At 69.9% G+C, this 18,225-nt stretch overlaps 2 protein-coding genes across 4 annotated transcripts; one reads left to right on the top strand and one right to left on the bottom strand.

Annotated features, from left to right (window-relative positions):
• The first annotated feature begins 898 nt into the window (after nt 1–898).
• GRN (granulin precursor) lies at nt 899–8,576 on the top strand. Of its 3 annotated transcripts, none has more exons than XM_075171220.1 (14): nt 899–973; nt 2,002–2,105; nt 2,185–2,262; nt 2,368–2,452; nt 2,534–2,637; nt 2,735–2,876; nt 2,991–3,097; nt 4,782–4,899; nt 4,991–5,088; nt 5,579–5,806; nt 6,501–6,728; nt 7,467–7,694; nt 8,046–8,318; nt 8,400–8,576. In XM_075171220.1, the coding sequence occupies exons 2-14, from the start codon at nt 2,016–2,018 to the stop codon at nt 8,517–8,519; spliced, it is 1,899 nt and encodes a 632-aa protein (XP_075027321.1). In that variant the 5' UTR covers nt 899–973; nt 2,002–2,015; the 3' UTR covers nt 8,520–8,576. The 3 variants fall into 3 exon arrangements, with proteins under 3 accessions (XP_075027321.1, XP_075027320.1, XP_075027322.1); XM_075171219.1 differs by having other exon boundaries at nt 930–962; nt 2,003–2,105; XM_075171221.1 differs by lacking the exon at nt 7,467–7,694 and having other exon boundaries at nt 930–962; nt 2,003–2,105.
• A 57-nt stretch (nt 8,577–8,633) lies between these two features.
• FAM171A2 (family with sequence similarity 171 member A2) lies at nt 8,634–16,471 on the bottom strand. The gene is made up of 8 exons (XM_075171217.1): nt 15,972–16,471; nt 13,036–13,128; nt 12,800–12,958; nt 12,532–12,708; nt 12,288–12,404; nt 11,886–12,012; nt 9,889–11,166; nt 8,634–8,967 (listed from the first exon to the last, which is right to left on the bottom strand). The coding sequence occupies exons 1-8, from the start codon at nt 16,414–16,416 to the stop codon at nt 8,913–8,915; spliced, it is 2,451 nt and encodes an 816-aa protein (XP_075027318.1). The 5' UTR covers nt 16,417–16,471; the 3' UTR covers nt 8,634–8,912.
• Between the last annotated feature and the right edge of the window lie 1,754 nt (nt 16,472–18,225).

Genomic DNA, 18,225 nt, shown 5'->3' with positions numbered 1-18,225 from the left:
GGTTGGAGGGGGGTTTAGGGGGGTTTGGCGGGGATTTGGGGGGGCTTAGAGAGGTTTGGCAGGGGGGTTGGGGGGTCTTGGGGGAGATTGGGGGCATTTGGGGGACATTGAGGGGATTAGGAGGGGCTGGGGGGGTTGGCAGGGACGTTGGGGGGTTGCAGGGATTTGGGAGGGGCGAGGGGTTTTGGTGGTGGCTTGGGGGGGTGGGAGTTTAGGGGGGGTTTGGAGGGGGTTGGGGGTTTGGTAGGGGATTGTGGGGGAGTTGGGTCTCTTGGGGGGAGTTGGGAGGGGATTTGGGGGGGCTTGGAGGTTTGGCAGGGGGTGGGGAAGGTTGGGGGGCTTGGGGAGGTTGGGGGAAGATGGGGGGGTTTGGAGGGGGTTGGATTTAGAAGGGGTTGGGGGGATTGGGGGGATTGGGAGTTCGGGGGGGTTGGAAGGGTTGCAGGGGGTTTTGGGGGGTTGGTGGAGGGTTGGGGCGAGTTGCAGGGGCTTGGGGGCTTTGGTGGGGAGGGGTTGGGAGGGGGGTGGAGTGGTCTGGGGAGGGTTTGGGGGGCATTGTGGGGGTTTGGGGGTGCAGCCCGCCCCAGGAGCACCAGCGCGGTGCAGGGCCCCGGGCCCCGGACAGGTGCCGCGGAGGTGCCGCCGCACCGGGGCCGCTCCCGGGGGTGGGGGGGCGCAGAGCCGCGGGGCGACCCCCGCGCTGAGGCCTGGCCAACTCATCGCACTCAGGCCCCGGGGGGGGGGGGCTGCGGTCATGTGGGCCCGCGTCACGTGACGGGGAAGGCGGGGTAAGGAGTAAGGGTGAGGAGGCGGTGCTCCCCGCCTCCTTTCCCCGAGTTGGCCAATGGGAGTGGGGCAGAGGGGGCGGTGGGCCAATAGGGGGCGGGGGGGTGGGGCTTGCGGTTGGCCGGCACGGCGACCCCGGCGGTGGGGCTGGGACCGGGACCGGGAGCGGGAGCGGGACCGGGAGCGGGTACGGGCACGGGCACGGGCCCGGGACGGGCCGGGGGGACCTGGGGGCCACTGAGGGGGAGTCACAGGGGGCACTGGGAATACTGGGATTCCCTGAGGGCACTGGGAGGAAATCCCGAGGGCACTGGGAGTCCCTGGAGGCACTGGGAGGGAATCCCGAGGGCTCTGGGAGGCACTGGGAGGGAATCCCGATGGCCCTGGGAGATACTGGGAGGCACTGGGAGTCCCTTGGAGCACTGGGACATATTAGGGGGCAGTGGAGGCACTGGGGGGCACTGGGAGGCACTGGGAGCGCTGGGTCCGGGCCCACAGTGTCCCTGTGGAGGCCGTGGGGAGGGCCCGGCCCTGCCCTGGGGGGTCCCGGGGGTGGGGGACAGGGCAGTGACACCGGGGGGTGGGGCTGCCTCCAGCACAGGGTCCCACATCGGGTCCCCGTGGGCGGTGACACACACACACCCCCCACGGTGTGTCCCGGCGGCGTGGGGGGCTGTAGGGCCTGGGCCTGCCTCAGTTTCCCCTGCCCCCCGGGTGGGAGCCGCGGTGGGGGGCAGGGGGAGGGCAGCACCCCCCCCCCCCCCCCGTGGGACGGGGCCGCGCACCCACAGGTGGGGGGAGGGTCACGCCATGTCGGGAAAGGGAAGTGAAAGTGATTGTGGAAGTGGGGGGAGGGGAGGCATGACTCGCAGGGGGGTGTGGGGCAGCCCTTAGCACCCATGGGTGCTGGCCGGGGGGGGCTGCCTCCCCCTGAAAGCCGTGCTGCCTTCCTGTGCCGCGGGGAGATGTTATCGGGGTGCTGCGGGCGGTGGTTGGGGTGCCAGATGCCGCAGCGGCCTCCCCGGCACATGTGGGTGCCCCCCCCCAGCACCCTGGGGTGGGGGGGAGGAGGGAGGGGGCCGGGGCTTTTCCAGCACCTGACCGAAAGGAGAAGCAAGAGTTGGGGGGGCAGTGCTGAAGCAGAGACCTGCCCCCCCCCCGTGAGTGGGGAAACTGAGGCACGGTGGTGCCGGGGGGGGGTTCCGCTGCCCACAGGTGCCCCCAGCGCCATGAGGACCCTCCTGCCGCTGTGGCTGGCCCTGGCCGGAGCCGGTGCCTGGCTGCGATGCCCCGACGGGCAACCATGCCCCACCACCCCGGTGAGTGCCCAGGGTCAGGGGGGGTATGGAGGGGGTGCCCCCACCAGTGGGTAACACCCCCCTGTACCCCCCCACCCAGGTCCTGCCCGCCAGCAGCACTGCGGCGTGCCAGGATGGCTCGCCGTGCCCCGCCGGAGCCAGCTGCCCACTGCCAGAGGTGAGCCCACCCGCCGTGCCTCAGTTTCCCCTCTCTCTCCACCATTCTGGGGGGGCTTTCCCCCTCTCCCGCAGCCCTCCCACCCCCCTGCTTCTCTCCACCCAGGGAGTCCCCTGCGCCGGCGGCCACCGCTGCTGTCCCCGAGGGTCCCGCTGTAGCGCCGATGGCGAATCCTGCATCGCGTCCCCAGGTACAGGGGGGGTCTCACTTGGGTGGGGGGGACATGGGTGGGAGGCATGGGTGTCCCTCACCCTGTCCCCGCTCTCCGCAGCCCCCCGTGCCATCCCCTGTCCCGACGGACAGTCTGAGTGTCCCGACAATGCCACCTGCTGCGTGACGGCCAGCGGCACCTGGGGGTGCTGCCCCATGCCCCAGGTACACGGCAGGCGGGGGGGGACACAGGACACGGGGACATTGTGGGGGGGGGACATCATGCGGCCACCGCTGTGACGAGCGGGTCTGGCACCCCCAGGCCTCGTGCTGTGCCGACAAGGTGCACTGCTGTCCCCACGCCACCGTCTGTGACCTGGCCCACGGGCGCTGCCTGTCACCCGCCGGTGACGTCCCCCTTGGCACCGTGTTCCCCGCCTGGAAGCGCCAGCCCCCAGCGCCAGGTAAGGGGTGTCCCCTTCTGGGTAGTGGGGTGTCCTCACTGTCCCCACGGAGGGGACGTGGAGGTGGGGAGGGGGCACGGTGATGCTGTGTGTGTCCCCCCCTCTGCCCCGCAGTCACGCTGCGCCAGGTGCTGTGCCCCGACGGCCGCTCGGCGTGTCCCGACGGTGCTACCTGCTGCCAGCTGCCCTCGGCGCAGTACGGCTGCTGTCCCCTGCAAAACGTGAGTGCTGGCCCCACGTTGGACACCCTGCACCGGGCACCCCATGCCAGGCACCCCGTGCTGGGCACCCCTCTACCAAACACCCTATGCCAAGCACCCCAAGCCAGCCACACTGTACTGGGCACCCCATGTTGGGCACCCTCTACCAGGCTCCCCGCACCAGGCACCCCATACCAGACCCCCACACTGGGCACCCCATGCCGGGCACCCCATACTGAGTACCTCATGCTGGGCGCTCTGTCCCAAGCACCCCATGTTGGGTACCCCAAGCTGGGCATCCCATGCCATGCACTCCACACCGGGTACCCTGTACTGGCAGCCCGTGCTGAGCACCCCATGCCAGGCACACCATGCTGGGCACCCAGTACCAGACCCCCCCCACACCGGGCACCCCATACCCATACCCCATGCCAGGCACCTTCTCCCGGGCACCCTGTCCATGTTGGGCACCCTGCACTGAGCACCCCATGCCAGGCACCCAGTACCAGACCCTCCCCGCCACTGGGCACCCCATATCCACACCCCATGCCGGGCACACCATGCTGGGCATACAGACCCCCCACACACACTGGGCACCCCATATCCACACCCCATGCTGGGCACCCTGTCCCGGGCACCCTGTCCATGTGGGGCACCCTGCACTGGGCACCCCGCACTGAGCACCCTGTGCCAGGCACACCATGCCGGACACCCAGTACAGACCCCCCCCACACCGGGCACCCCATACCCACACCCCATGCCAGGCACACCATGCTGGGCACCCAGTACCAGACACCCCCCACACCAGGCACCCCATACCCACACCCCATGCCAGGCACCCTGTCCCGGGCACCCTGTCCATGTGGGGCACCCTGCACTGGGCACCCCGCACTGAGCACCCCATGCCAGGCACACCATGCTGGGCACCCAGTACAGACCCCCACACAGACCGGGCACCCCATACCCACACCCCATGCCAGGCACACCATGCTGGGCACCCAGTACAGACCCCCCACACACCGGGCACCCCGTACCCACACCCCATGCCAGGCACCCTGTCCTGGGCACCCTGTCCATGTTTGGCACCCTGCACTGGGCACCCCGCACTGAGCACCCGGTGCCAGGCACACCATGCTGGGCACCCAGTACAGACCCCCCCCATACCCACACCCCATGCCAGACACCCTGTCCTGGGCACCCTGTCCCGGGCACCCTGTCCATGTTGGGCACCCCGCACTGAGCACCCGGTGCCAGGCACACCATGCTGGGCACCCAGTACAGACCCCACACACACCGGGCACCCCGTACCCACACCCCATGCCAGGCACACCATGCTGGGCACCCAGTACAGACCCCCCCCCCACCGGGCACCCCATACCCACACCCCATGCCAGGCACCCTGTCCCAGGCACCCCGTCCCAGGCACCCTGTCCATGTTGGGCACCCCGCACTGAGCACCCGGTGCCAGGCACACCATGCTGGGCACCCAGTACAGACCCCCCCCCCCACCGGGCACCCCATACCCACACCCCATGCCAGGCACCCCGTCCCAGGCACCCCATGTCACGCACCCCGCCCTGAGCACCCCATGCCATGCACCCCATACCGGGCACCCCACGCCGGCAGCCCACCCTGGGGGTGGCACCGCTGGCACAGGCGGGGCGGGCAGGGGTCCGGCACCGACGGCGGGCTCTCCCCCGGGCAGGCGGTGTGCTGCAGCGACGGGCAGCACTGCTGCCCGCAGGGCACTGCCTGCGACCTGGAGCGCTCCACCTGCACCTCCTCAGGGGGCTGGGCACGGCCCCTGGCATCCCTGCCCAAAGGTGAGGACCCCCCCCGGGGGGGGGGGAACGGGCCACCCCCTGTCCCAGCCCGGGGAGGGGACACCGGCTCTGACTGTCCCCTTGTCCCCAGCTGGGGACGTGCGGTGTGACGAGGAGACGAGCTGCCCCGACGGGAGCACGTGCTGCCGGCTGAGCTCGGGGGCCTGGGGGTGCTGCCCGCTGGAGGAGGTATGGGGGTGTGGGGGGGGGGTCTGTCCCCCAGGAGGGACAAGGGCGAGGGTCCCCTGTGCCCCCCCCGGGACAGGCAGATGTCCCCTGTCCCCCAGGAGGGTCAGGGAGGGCTCCCACCCCCGTGATGTCCCACAGGGATGGGGCATGACACTGGGCCCCTTTGCTGGACCCCCATTCAGACCCTCTCTGCTAACTGGGACCAGTTTGGGGATCCAGTGGCAGGAGGTGATGAAAGGACATGAGGCCACCAGGGTGCTTGGGGACCTTTGTGTGTCCCGCTGCAGGGGGGACAGAGTGATAAGGGGGTCCCCATATCCCACCCCCCGGAGCGTGGATGGAGCCAGGCTGGGATGGGGGGGGACAGGGGACAAGGCAGGAACAGGCAGGGAGGGGGCACGGTTCGTCCCTTGGGGATCCCCCAAAGTGGATCTGGGGGTCCCGGGGGGGGCGGGCTGGGCTCAGACCCCCCCCCTTCTCGCCCCCCCAGGCCGTCTGCTGCCCCGACCACGTGCACTGCTGCCCCCAGGGCTACACCTGCGACCCGGCGGGGGGCAGCTGCCTGCAGGAGGGGGGGGGCCGCCGGCCCTGGCTGCGGAAGACCCCGGCGCTGGCCCGGGGGGGGGACGTGCAGTGTGACGAGGAGACGAGCTGTCCCGACGGGAGCACGTGCTGCCGGCTGAGCTCGGGGGCCTGGGGGTGCTGCCCGCTGGAGGAGGTATGGGGGGGCCCTTTGGAGGGGACAGGGGGGCCGCATGCGGGGACAAGGACATGCTGGGGTCCCCAGTGGGGTGGGGGGCCGGGGCGGTGCACCCAAGGGAGCAGGGGGCCCTGGGTGTCCTTGCTGGGGGGACGCAGCTCGAGGGACCCCGAGCGGCTGAAGGCCAGGGCCTGGGGACATGGGGACTTTCAGCTGGGCGCTGCCACCTCCTGTCCCCTGGGACAGACCCACCCCCGCGGGAAGGGGCAGGGGTCCCCTGTGCCCCGGGTGGGGTGGGGACCAACGTTCCCTGTCTCCCGCCAGGGACGAGGCCAGGCCCAGAGCTCCTGATGTCCCATGGGGATGGCGGGGGTGACACCAGGCTCATTTGCTGATCCCCCATTCAGACCCCCTCTGCTAACTGGGACCAGTTTGGGGCTCCAGTGGTGGGAGGTGATGAAGGGGCGTGAGGCCACCAGGATGCTCGGGGACCTGGGCTTGTCCTGCTAGGGGGGAACGAGGGTGGCAGGGGGTCCCCGTAAACCACCCCCCCCCAAGGAGGGATGGAGCCAGGCTGGGATGGGGGGGACAGGGGACGAGGGAGGAACAGGCAGGGAGGGGGCACGGTTCATCCCCTGGGGGTCCCCCAAAGTGGATCTGGGGGTCCCGGGGGGGCCGGGCTGGGCTCAGACCCCCCCTTTTCCCCCCCCAGGCCGTCTGCTGCCCCGACCACGTGCACTGCTGCCCCCAGGGCTACACCTGCGACCCGGCGGCGGGCAGCTGCCTGCAGGAGGGGGGGGGCCGCCGGCCCTGGCTGCGGAAGACCCCGGCGCTGGCCCGGGGGGGGGACGTGCAGTGTGACGAGGAGACGAGCTGTCCCGACGGGAGCACGTGCTGCCGGCTGAGCTCGGGGGCCTGGGGGTGCTGCCCGCTGGAGGAGGTATGGGGGGGCCCCTTTGGAGGGGACAGGGGGGCCGCATGCGGGGACAAGGACATGCTGGGGTCCCCCCTTGGGCCCCGAGCGGCTGAGACAAAGGGCCTGGGGACGTGGGGACGTTCAACAGGACACTGCCACCTCCTGTCCCCCAGGACAGACCCACCCCTGCCCTGCAGGGGACATCCCTGGGTGGGACAATGGCTGATGTCCCCCGTCCCCCAGGAGGGACAATACCAGATGTCCCCTCGCTTCTTGGAGGGCGGGGGGAGATGTCCCCTGTTCCCCTGGGAGGATGAAGTCAGATGTCCCCTGTGCCCTGGGTGGGATAAGGGCCAACGTCCCCTGTCCCCCAGGAGGGACAGGGAGGGCTCCTACCCCCCAATGTCCCACAGGGATGGGGGTGACACCGGGCCCCTTTGCTGGGTACCTGGCAGACCCCCTCTGTTAACTGAGACCAGTTTGGGGCTCCAGTGGTGGGAGGTGATGAAGGGGCGTGAGGCCACCAGGATGCTCGGGGACCTGGGCTTGTCCTGCTGGGGGGGAACGAGGGTGGCAGGGGGTCCCCGTAAACCACCCCCCCCCAAGGAGGGATGGAGCCAGGCTGGGATGGGGGGGACAGGGGACGAGGGAGGAACAGGCAGGGAGGGGGCACGGTTCGTCCCCTGGGGGTCCCCCAAAGTGGATCTGGGGGTCCCGGGGGGGCCGGGCTGGGCTCAGACCCCCCCTTTTCCCCCCCCCCAGGCCGTCTGCTGCCCCGACCACGTGCACTGCTGCCCCCAGGGCTACACCTGCGACGCGGCGGGGGGCAGCTGCCTGCAGGAGGGGGGGGGCCGCCGGCCCTGGCTGCGGAAGACCCCGGCGCTGGCCCGGGGGGGGGACGTGCAGTGTGACGAGGAGACGAGCTGCCCCGACGGGAGCACGTGCTGCCAGCTGAGCTTGGGGGCCTGGGGGTGCTGCCCGCTGGAGCAGGTTTGGGGGGGCCCTTTGGAGGGTGTGGGGGGGGAGGCTGTACCAGGGCACAAGGGGTTGGGGATGGGATGGGATGGGATAGGATGGGGGGGCTTTGGTGCAGAGCGGGGCTGTGGGGTGTTTGGGGACAAGGAAGGGGTGACAGGGACATGGGACACCTCCGTCACTGCCCCCCCCTCCCTGGGGACTCTGGGGACGCTTTGGGGACAGGGTCTGGCACAGTCCCTGAGGCTGCTGCTGGGCGTGAGCAAGGCTAAGGGGGGGGGGGGGGTACATGGGGTTGGGGGGGGGCGATCAGGATGGCACCCAGATATCTGGGTCCCCCTTTGAGCCCAGCCTCCCCCTCCCCAGGCCGTCTGCTGCAGGGACCACCAGCACTGCTGCCCCCGGGGCTACACCTGCAACGTGGCCGCCCAAAGCTGCGAGAAGCTGCTGGCACCCACCCCGCTGCTGCCAGCACCCACACCCCCCCGCCGGGCACCCGCTTCCCCATCTGCCCCGCTGCGAGCCGCCGGCAACGAGCCGGGTGCCGCCGTGCCCTGCGACGCTGCCCGTTCCTGCCGCGGCGGGCAGCGGTGCTGCCGGAGCCGGGGGGGCTCCTGGGGGTGCTGCCCCTTCGCCCAGGTTAGTGGGAGGGGTACCAGGGTGGGGGTTTGGGTGGCATCACCCCTGGTTCCCCCCTCCTCATCCCCTGTCTCTCCGCAGGGCTCCTGCTGCTCCGATGGCCGTCACTGCTGCCCCGGGGGGTCCCGCTGCACCGGGGGGGGCTGGGGGTGCAGCCCCCAGCGCTGGGACCTGCCTGCACCCCGCAGGGTGCTGCTCTGATGTCCTTGGGGACCCCCCCGGGTGTCACCACCCCAATAAAAGGTTTCTAGGACAAGCCCCCGTCCCCTGGCTCCTCGAGGGGGGGAAACTGAGGCAGGAAGCAGAGGCTGGGAGGGGGGGGTTCTTTTTTTTTTAATATATTAATGCCATCTAACGAACAGGCAGGGACGTGCAGGCAGGCGCAGGCAGCAGCTCCCTGCCCAGCCCGGCCGGGGGCAGGCAGTGCCTGGGGTGGGGGGGGGGTGTCCCCATGTCCCCCCCCCACCGCCAGCCCAGCCCCCGCTGGCCCCTCTTCTTCCTCGTCACATAGAAAACGTTTAGAAACACGATTAAAATCCAAAGGTTGGGGGGGACGAGGCTGGGAGGGGGGGGACAGGGCCCCCCCTCCGGCTCCTACGGCAGCTTGGAGGCACCGCTGGCCCGGGGGGCACTGCCGGCCCCCCCCACCCTGCAGGGACACAAGCGGGGACATGCTTCAGGACTTGGGGGGGGCCATGCAGTTCTTGCCCCCCCCGCCCCCCCCCAAAGACAGGGAGGTGAATGGCAATGTCATGGGGGGGGGACAGGGCAGCAGGACCCCATGCAGCAGCGCCCGGTGACAGGGGGTGGGGGGGGGGAACACACGGTACCCAGGGGGGTCCCAAGAACGTAGGGACGCAGGTGACCTGGGGCTTGTCCCTCTGTCCCCTCCCCTGGCAGAGCATGGAGTGGGGGGGGACAAGGGACAAGGAGAGTGGGGTGAGAGGGGTGGGCTGGGATGACTGGTGGGACAGAATGGGGGTGGGCTGGGATGACAGTGGTGGGATGGGACGGTGGCAGGACAGGACGGCTGGTGGGATGGGATGGTGGTGGCGGGATGGTGCGGTGGTGGGATGAGGTGGTGGGACAAGATGGTGGCTGGATGGGGTGATGGTGGGGTGAGATGGTGGTGGGGTGAGATGGTGGTGGGGTGAGATGGTGGTGGGGTGAGATGGTGGTGGGGTGAGATGGTGGTGGGGTGGGATGAGATGGTGGGATGAGATGGTGGGGTGGGATGGTGGTGGGATGAGATGGTGGCTGGATGGGATGGTGGTGGGCTGGGATGGTGGTGGGATGAGATGGTGGGGTGGGATGGTGGTGGGATGAGATGGTGGTGGGATGAGATGGTGGCTGGATGGGATGGTGGGGTGGGATGGTGGTGGCAGGCTGGTGTGGTGGTGAGCTGGGATGGTGGTGAGCTGGGATGGTGGTGAGCTGGGATGGTGGTGGACTGGGATAGTGGCAGGACAGGATGACAGCAGCAGGGCACCCACCATCCTCCCACCCCCCCACCCCCCCGGGGTCCCACAGCCCCCCCAACCCCCAGGGCCCCCCCCCCGCCCCCACTCACTTGACGTTGAAGACCATCAGCGGCCGCTCCTCCCGCTTCTGCCAGGGGCTTTTACGGTCGCCCCCCTCGTCCCCCCCCTCGCCCGCCTCCGCCAGCGCCTCCTCTTCCTCGGGGCTGGTCAGGGAGTCACGGGGGGCTTCGCTGGCACTGCTGCGCCCGCTGCCCCCCCCTCGCCGCCCCCCGCTCCCCGCTTCCAGCAAAGGGGCCAGCGAGCTGTCCTCGGGGGAGGCGACGGGGAGGGGGGGTCGGGTCCCTCCATCCTCCCCCCCGCCTCCCACTGCCCGGGAGAGGCGGGTGGGGGGCGCGGGGCCGGACCCCCTTTCGCCGCCCTGCAGATCGATGTAGGAATGTCGGACCTGGGAGGAACGGCCGTCCAAGGAGACGAACCAAGCTCTTGGAGGGGGGGGCCCCCCCAATTCTAATAATTGTTGCCCCGCCAGCGCCTGCAGCTCCCCGTTGAGCTGGGCCACCGCCGACCCGTCCAGCAGCACCGGGATGGCCACCGAACCGCTCACCGGTTGGGGGGCACGAGCCCCCCCCCAATTTTCCCCTTCTTCAAATGATTGCCCAGCGGATGGCGGGGGCGGGGGGGCGGCCGTTGCCACCGTCGAACCGGCTCCCCCATCGGTTTCGGGGGGACCCTCCGGCTCGCCGGGGGCCAGGCGCATGTAGCGGGCGGGGATGAGGAGGGTGGGCATCACCCCCCGGTAAACATCCTCCGGCCCCCCACCCCGGTCCAGGGGACCACAGAGGAGGAGGGGACCCGGGGGGGCCAGCGAGGGGGGGCGAGGGGGGGGTTCGGGCAGCGGGTGCTCGGGTGGCTGCCCCCCGTAACGGGAAAACACCGGGGGCGAGGGGGGTCGGGGGGGGAAAGCGGGGGTCCCCCGGGGATGCTCATCCGGCGGCTGCAGCCCATCCACCGAGCGGGCGGCCCTGAGGCCGAAGGCTTCGCCGGGGCGCCCATAGTCCTCCGGCGCGGGGGGCTGGCGGCGGCGGGGGGCCAGGGTGCCGGCGGGGGTCCGAGGACCGGTACGGAGTTGAGGGGGGGCCGGCGGTTGGAAAAAGTCCGGCCGGGTGGTGGAGAGGTCACGGGTAGGGGGGGGTAAGCCGGGGGTGGGGAGGTCGGTGTCCCCCCCCGAGGACGCCGTCTCCAGGTGGCTGCCACCGCAGAGGAGGTCCAGCTGGGACACCGAGGTGGCCTGGTCCCGGCGGGCGGCGTCCAGCGGCCCCGGCAGCGGCAGCTTACGGTGCTGCGCCCGCGGCTTCAGGCACCGCCGCCTGCGGGGAGAGGGCGGCGGGGTCACCCCACGGGGGGTGGGGGGGGGGTAGGGGGGGGTGCTGGGGGTCACCCACCCGCCTCCCTCACCTGCTGTAGGGTGCTAGAGGAGGGGGCTCCAGCCAGCTATAGGGTACCTGGGGGGGGGGGGGCAGGGGGTGGTGCCCCCCCAAAGCCAGCTATGGAGCAGTGAGGGGTGCACCCCCCGGCAAAGCCAGCTATAGGATGGCCAGGGGTGTCAGGAGGGTGCCCCCTCCCTATAGTCAGCTATAGGGTACCTGGGGGTGCTGGAGGGGGGGGTGGCTCCCCACATAGCCAGCCATAGGGCACCCAAGGGTGCCAGGCAGGCAGTGTCCCCCCATACCCAGCTATAGGGCACCCAAGGGTGCCAGGCGGGCAGTGTCCCCCCCACCATAACCAGCCATAGGGCACCCAAGGGTGCCAGGCAGGCAGTGTACCCCCCACCATAGCCAGCTATAGGGCACTCAAGGGTGCCAGGCAGGCAGTGTCCCCTCCCCATATCCAGCTATAGGGCACTCAAGGGTGCCAGGCGGGCAGTGTCCCCTCCCCATATCCAGCTATAGGGCACTCAAGGGTGTCAGGCGGGCAGTGTCCCCCCCACCATAGCCAGCCGTAGGGCACCCAAGGGTGCCAGGCGGGCAGTGTGTCCCCCCAACAGGGGCGGTTCGGGACCCCAAGGGTGCTGGGTGGGGGTGCTGACCTGCAGTAGTAGATGAGGAGGCAGAGGAGGATGAGGACGAGCAGGGCCAGCGCGCCCAGGATGGTGAGCAGGAAGATGGTGTGGTAGGTGGTGATGTCCGTCACGCCCGCCGCCATCGCCACCAGCCCTGGGGGACAGCGGGGTCGGACGGGGCACGGGCACCACCCCCCCCCCCCACCAGCGAGTGCACCCCGTGTCGGACGGGGCACGGGCACCACCCCCCCCCACCAGCAAGTGCACCCCGTGGGGCTGCACCCACCAGCACCCCATGGGATGTGTCCTTCACCCCCTCCCGCCCGTCACCCCCCCATTCACCCTGGGGTGCTGCCACACCCCCCCAGGACAGCCCGTCCCCACATCCACAGGGACCCAGGCTGGGGACACCCATGGGTGTCACCCTACCTGTGCTAGGAGATGGAAGAGCCGCTGCCCAGTATCCCAACTGGGAGGAGACGAAGGTCCAGTAGAGCTGCCGGCCTTCCTTACGGATCAGCCCGGTCCCGTTACGCACCCACAGCCCTGCAGGGAGACACATCCGTCCCCCCCCACCCCGAGGTGGGCTGAGACCCCCCAAACTCATCACCCCCACCACCGCCATCCCCAGCAGGAGCCGTACCCCCCACCCCCACCCCCACCCAGCACTCACCGCTCTTGGGGTCAAACCTCCAGGCCGGCACGCTGGTGGCCACCACGGCTCCGGCGTCGGGAGCCAACGGGACGGACAGATAGACGGGGCTGGCCAGCGGCACCTCCGTCCCGTTGCCGGTGAAGAGATGGACGCTGAGAGCCGCCACGGGTGCCAGCTCCAGCCAGGTGGCATTGGCTGCGGGGACAAGTGACGGGGACAGACATTGGGGATGACCTCATGGGGGGGGGGGGTGGGTGTCCCCCACCCCTTCCCGGTGTCCCCGTACCGCTGCTGTCCTGCTCGGCCCCGAGGAAGGCGGGGAAGGCGCGGGCCAGGCCGGGGCCGGTGGCGGCGGTGAGGGACGCGGCGAGCTGGCTGTAGGTCGAACTGCGGGGCAAGCGGGCTGCCCGCCGCGGGAACTGCGCCCACGGCTGCCCCCGGGCACCTGGAGGGGACACAAGGTGGGTGGCAGCACACCCAGAATGGGGTGGTGTCACCCCCCCCCCCATCGCCATCGCTCACCTGGGGATCCCAGGAGGATTTGGACCTGGTCCTCGTAGAGGATGAGGGTGGCGGGGCGCTCGGGGAGCAGGTAGAGGCTGATGGAGGCGTAGACTGCGGGGGGGGGGGGGGGGAGGGGGGGGGGACCCTGAAATACCCGTCCGGGGTCCCCCAAGTTGGGGAGGGGGGGGCTGGGGAGGAGGGGGAGGGGGGGTGCTGATAGGGAGGGGGGGGTGATGGGCCCAGCAGAGCCCGATATCGGGGGGGGGGTAGGGTAGCAAGGGGTGGGATGGAAATGGGGAGAGGGACAGGGGGTGGCAGGCAGGGTGGGGGCACCCCCTGCACCCCCCTCATCCCGGCACACCCCCATCCCTGTACCCCCCATCCCTGCACCCCCATCCCTGCACCCCCCATCCCTGTACCCCCCATCCCCACGCACCCCCATCCCTGCACCCCCATCCCTGTACCCCCCCAACCCTGCACCCCCATCCCTGCACCGCCATCCCTGCACCCCCCCATCCCTGCACCCCCCATCCCCACGCACCCCCATCCCTGCACCGCCATCCCTGCACCCCCCCATCCCTGTACCCCCCATCCCCACGCACCCCCATCCCTGCATCCCCATCCCTGTACCCCCCATCCCTGCACCCCCCCATCCCTGCACCCCCCATCCCCATGCACACCCATCCCTGCACCGCCATCCCTGCACCCCCCCATCCCTGCACCCCCCATCCCCACGCACCCCCATCCCTGCACCGCCATCCCTGCACCGCCATCCCTGCACCCCCCCATCCCTGTACCCCCCATCCCCACACCGCCATCCCTGCACCCCCCCATCCCTGTACCCCCCATCCCCACGCACCCCCATCCTTGCACCCCCCATACTTGCACCCCCCATCCCTGCACCCCCATCCCTGTACCCCCCCATCCCTGCACCCCCCCATCCCTGCACCCCCCATCCCCACGCACCCCCATCCCTGCACCCCCATCCCTGCACCCCCATCCCTGCACCCCTCCATCCTTGCACCCCCCATCCCTGCACCCCCATCCCTGCACCCCCCCATCCCTGCACCCCCATCCCTGCACCCCCCATCCCTGCACCCCCATCCCTGTACCCCCCCATCCCTGTGCCCCCCATCCCTGCACCCCCATCCCTGCACCCCCCCATCCCTGCACCCCCATCCCTGTACCCCCCCATCCCTGTGCCCCCCATCCCTGCACCCCCATCCCTGTACCCCCCCATCCCTGTGCCCCCCATCCCTGCACCCCCATCCCTGTACCCCCCCATCCCTGTGCCCCCCATCCCTGTACCCCCCCAGCACTCCCACGTGTCCCACCCCCCCAGCAAGGTGACCCCATCGACGCCGCCCCGCGCTCCCCCCCCCGCCCCGCGCCGGCCCTGGGGCCAAGGGCTGGCACCCAGCCCAGGGTGCCCCCCCACCCCCCCCGCGCCGGGATGGGGGGACTTCGGGGTCACCAGGACATGGCCATCCCCTCCTGGAGGGGCCAGACCCCCCCCCCAAACACTCCTCTGTACGGCACCCCCTTCCCAAAAGCCCTTTGGGGTCCCCAGGAAAGGATTGAGGTCCCAGTAAGGAATTGGGGGTCCCCAGTAAGGGATTGGGGTCCCAGGAAAGAATTGGGGCCCCAATAAGGGATTGGGGGTCCCCAGAAAGGGATCAAGGGACCCCAGTAAGAGATTGGAGCCCCCCCCCCCCAAAGTAAGGGAGGAATGAGGGACCCCATTAAGGGCTTGGGCCCCCCATTAAGGGCCTGGGCCCCCCATAAGGGATTGAGGTCCCCAGTAAGGGACCAGTTTCCCCAGTAAAAGGTCAGAGCCCCTGTAAGAGATCGGGGTCCCCCATAAGGAACCAACTCAACTCCCACAGTGAAGATTCAAGGCCCCCATAAGGGCTCAGAGCCCCCCAGTAAAGAGTTGGGGTCCCCCATGAGGGCTCAGAGCCCCCCACTAAGGGATTGGAGCCCCCCATAAGGGTTCAGAGCCCCCCCAGTAAGGGACTGGGGCTCCGCATAAGAGCTCAGAGCACCCAGTAAGCGGTTAGGGCCCTCCCATAACTGTTCAGAGCCCCCCAGTAAGGGGTTGGGGTCCCCAATAAGGATTCAGAGCCCCACATTAGGGCATTGGGTCCCCCATAAGGGCTCAGAGCCCCCCAGTAAGGGGTTGGGGTCCCCAATAAGGATTCAGAGCCCCACATTAAGGCATTGGGTCCCCCATAAGGGCTCAGAGCCCCCCAGTAAGGGGTTGGGGAACCCCCATAACAGCTCAGAGCCCTCCAGTGAGGGATCAAGGTCCCCCATAAGGGCTCAGAATCCCCCAGTAAGGGGTTGGGGACCCCCATAAGGGCTCAGAGCTCTCCAGTAAGGGGTTGTGTCCCCCCATAAGGATTCAGAGCCCCCAGTAAGGGATCAGGGTCCCCCATAAGGGCTCAGAGCCCCCCAGTAAGGGGTTGGGGACCCCCATAACAGCTCAGAGCCCCCCAGTAAGGGGTTGGGGACCCCCATAACAGCTCAGAGCCCCCCAGTAAGGGGTTGGGGACCCCCATAACAGCTCAGAGCCCTCCAGTGAGGGATCAAGGTTCCCCATAAGGGCTCAGAGTCCCCCAGTAAGGGGTTGTGTCCCCCCATAAGGGCTCAGAGCCCCCAGTAAGGGATCAAGGTCCCCCATAAGGGCTCAGAGCCCCCCAGTAAGGGGTTGGGGTCCCCCATAAGGGCTCAAAGCCCCCCAGTAAGGGGTAGGGGACCCCCAGAAGGGCTCAGAGCCCCCAGTAAGGGATCAGGGTCCCCCATAAGGGCTCAGAGCCCCCCAGTAAGGGATCAAGGTCCCCCATAAGGGCTCAGAGCCCCCCAGTAAGGGATCAGGGCCCCCAATAAGGGCTCAGAGCCCCCCAGTAAGGGGTTGGGGTCCCCCATAAGGACTGGGGAACCCGGTCACTCACGCGGCAGCTTATTGACGTGCCAGGGGACGGAGGTGGTGACGTAGCCGCGGCGGGCGGCGGTGACGAGGACCCAGGTGCCCAGGCGGTAGGGGACGGGCAGGACGCCGGTGCCCTCGTGGTCGGTGGTGCCAGTCGCCAGGGAGCTGCGGTTGCCAAAGACCTCCAGGGTGGCCTGGGCCAGCGGGGCCAGCGTCCCGCTCTCGTACACCTGCACCTTCAGCAGCACCTCTGCGGGGACACGGGTGACACGTGGGTGCGGGCACAGGGCATCCCATATGATGATGGGTACCCCCCAGTATGTCCTGTGGGTGGGGGGGGGGGGCACCATCCCGGCAGGGTGGTGGGACCTGTCCTGGTGGGTCATGGCCACCATCCTGGTGGGTCCTGGCCACCATCCCAGCAGATCATGGTGGGACCCATCCTGGTGGGTCATGGGCACTATCATGGTGGGTCATGGCCACCATCCCAGCAGGTCATGGCCACCATCCTGGTGGGTCCTGGCCACCATCCCAGCAGATCATGGTGCGACCCATCCTGCTGGGTCATGGCCACCACCCTGGTGGGTCCTGGCCACCACCCCAGCAGGTCACGGTGGGACCCATCCTGGTGGGTCATGGCCACCATCCTGGTAGGTCCTGGCCACCACCCCAGCAGGTCACGGTAGGACCCATCCTGGTGGGTCCTGGGCACTACCAGGTGGGTCCTGGCCACCACCCCAGCAGATCACGGTGGGACGCATCCTGGTGAGTCCTGGGAACTATCATGGTGGGTCATGGCCACCATCCCAGCAGGTCATGGCCACCATCCTGGTGGGTCCTGGCCACCACCCCAGCAGATCACGGTGGGACCCATCCTGGTGGGTCCTGGGCACTATAATGGTGGGTCATGGCCACCATCCCAGCAGGTCATGGTGGGACCCATCCTGGTGGGTCATGGCCACCATCCTGGTAGGTCCTGGCCACCACCCCAACAGGTCACGGTGGGACCCATCCTGGTGGGTCCTGGGCACTATCATGGTGGGTCATGGCCACCATCCCAGCAGGTCACGGTAGGACCCATCCTGGTGGGTCCTGGGCACCATCCCAGCATGTGGTGGGACCCATCCCAGTGGGTCACAGCCACCACCCCAGTAAGGTCACAGCCACCATCCCTGGGGGGTGTGGGCACCTTCCCTGCGCCCCTCTCTGTGCCCACCCTGTGCCCCCCCTGACGCGGGTGGGCGGGGGGTTATTGCCCCAGGGTGCCGCGCCCACGCGGGTGGGTGCACCCAGTCGCGTCCCCCCCCCTGCAAGGAGCCAGGCAGGGCCCCCCCCCCCTTCAGGGTGCAGCTCACATGTGTCACGAGTTGGGGGGGGTCTCCACCCCAGTGGGCCGGCAGCCAAGGGATGGGTCCCCCACCCCAATCCCCAATGCAGGGCCAGGCTGGGCAGGGCTTGGGGGGGGGGGGAACCCCACACCCCCCCCATGCCCCCGGCCCCCCCCGTGCCAGCGCCATCCTGCGCATGAGCCCGCAGCCCTTGGCAGCCGGCCCGGCTCAGGCGCCGTCACCCTGGCAACGACCTCCTTCATCCCACGGCCCCGGGCGCCTTCGGGACCCCGTGTCCCCCCCCCCGCCCCCCCAAGGCAGCATCCTGCCCCCCAAAAGTCCCTCGCACCACTGGGCAACCCAACACCTCCCCCCCCACCACTTCCCCAGCCCCCAGATGTTGCCCAGATGTGGCAATGGGCGAGGGGAGGAATTTGCAGCAGCTGCTTCGGTGATGCGCTGGGGGGGTGGTCGGGGGGGGGGGCTGGGGGTGTCCCCCCACATACCGGGGACAGCCGGCACGCGGGGGGGCAGGAATGTCCCTGCGGCCACACGCCGGTCACCCGCAGCTGCCGGGGGACAGCTGGCACCAACAGCCACCCCCCGGTGTCCTCCGGAGAGGGGGGGTCAAGGTGCCACCCCCACCCCACTCTCTGCACCCATGGACACCCCCCCACCATCACCAAGGGGTCCCCAGCCGGTGGCACAGCCACTACGGGGCATGCTGGCACCCCACCAGCTTCCCAGCTCCTCCCAGTATGACCCCACGGCTCCATGATGGGGGGGGGGGGGGGGGTGCCAGGCCCTGGGGTGGGAGGGGGACCCAGGCGTCTGGCCCTGCGCCCCGTCACCGCTGCCACCCGCCCGGGGACGGGCACGGGTGACGCCAGCCGGAGAGCTGAGCCAGCACGGGCAGGATGGGGCCGCGGCCGTGGCAGGGTCAGGGAC

This window comes from Calonectris borealis, chromosome 22 (assembly GCF_964195595.1).
Source record: "Calonectris borealis chromosome 22, bCalBor7.hap1.2, whole genome shotgun sequence".
NCBI classification, from domain to species: Eukaryota; Metazoa; Chordata; class Aves; order Procellariiformes; family Procellariidae; genus Calonectris; species Calonectris borealis.
The sequence above is the reverse complement of the archived record's forward strand: the minus strand, read 5'-3'. Positions and strand labels throughout refer to the sequence as shown.

Excerpts from the sequence above, each read along its gene's own strand:
- FAM171A2 (XM_075171217.1), bottom strand. The coding sequence starts at position 16,416 with ATGATAGTGCCCATGACCCACCAGGATGGGTCCCACCATGATCTGCTG. Across the intron at positions 13,129-15,971 it reads GCACGTCAATAAGCTGCCGC|TCTACGCCTCCATCAGCCTC; the intron begins GTGAGTGACCGG and ends CCCCCCCCGCAG. Across the intron at positions 12,709-12,799 it reads GGCCGAGCAGGACAGCAGCG|CCAATGCCACCTGGCTGGAG; the intron begins GTACGGGGACAC and ends TTGTCCCCGCAG.
- GRN (XM_075171220.1), top strand. The coding sequence starts at position 2,016 with ATGAGGACCCTCCTGCCGCTGTGGCTGGCCCTGGCCGGAGCCGGTGCC. Across the intron at positions 2,453-2,533 it reads ATCCTGCATCGCGTCCCCAG|CCCCCCGTGCCATCCCCTGT; the intron begins GTACAGGGGGGG and ends CGCTCTCCGCAG. Across the intron at positions 4,900-4,990 it reads CCTGGCATCCCTGCCCAAAG|CTGGGGACGTGCGGTGTGAC; the intron begins GTGAGGACCCCC and ends CCTTGTCCCCAG.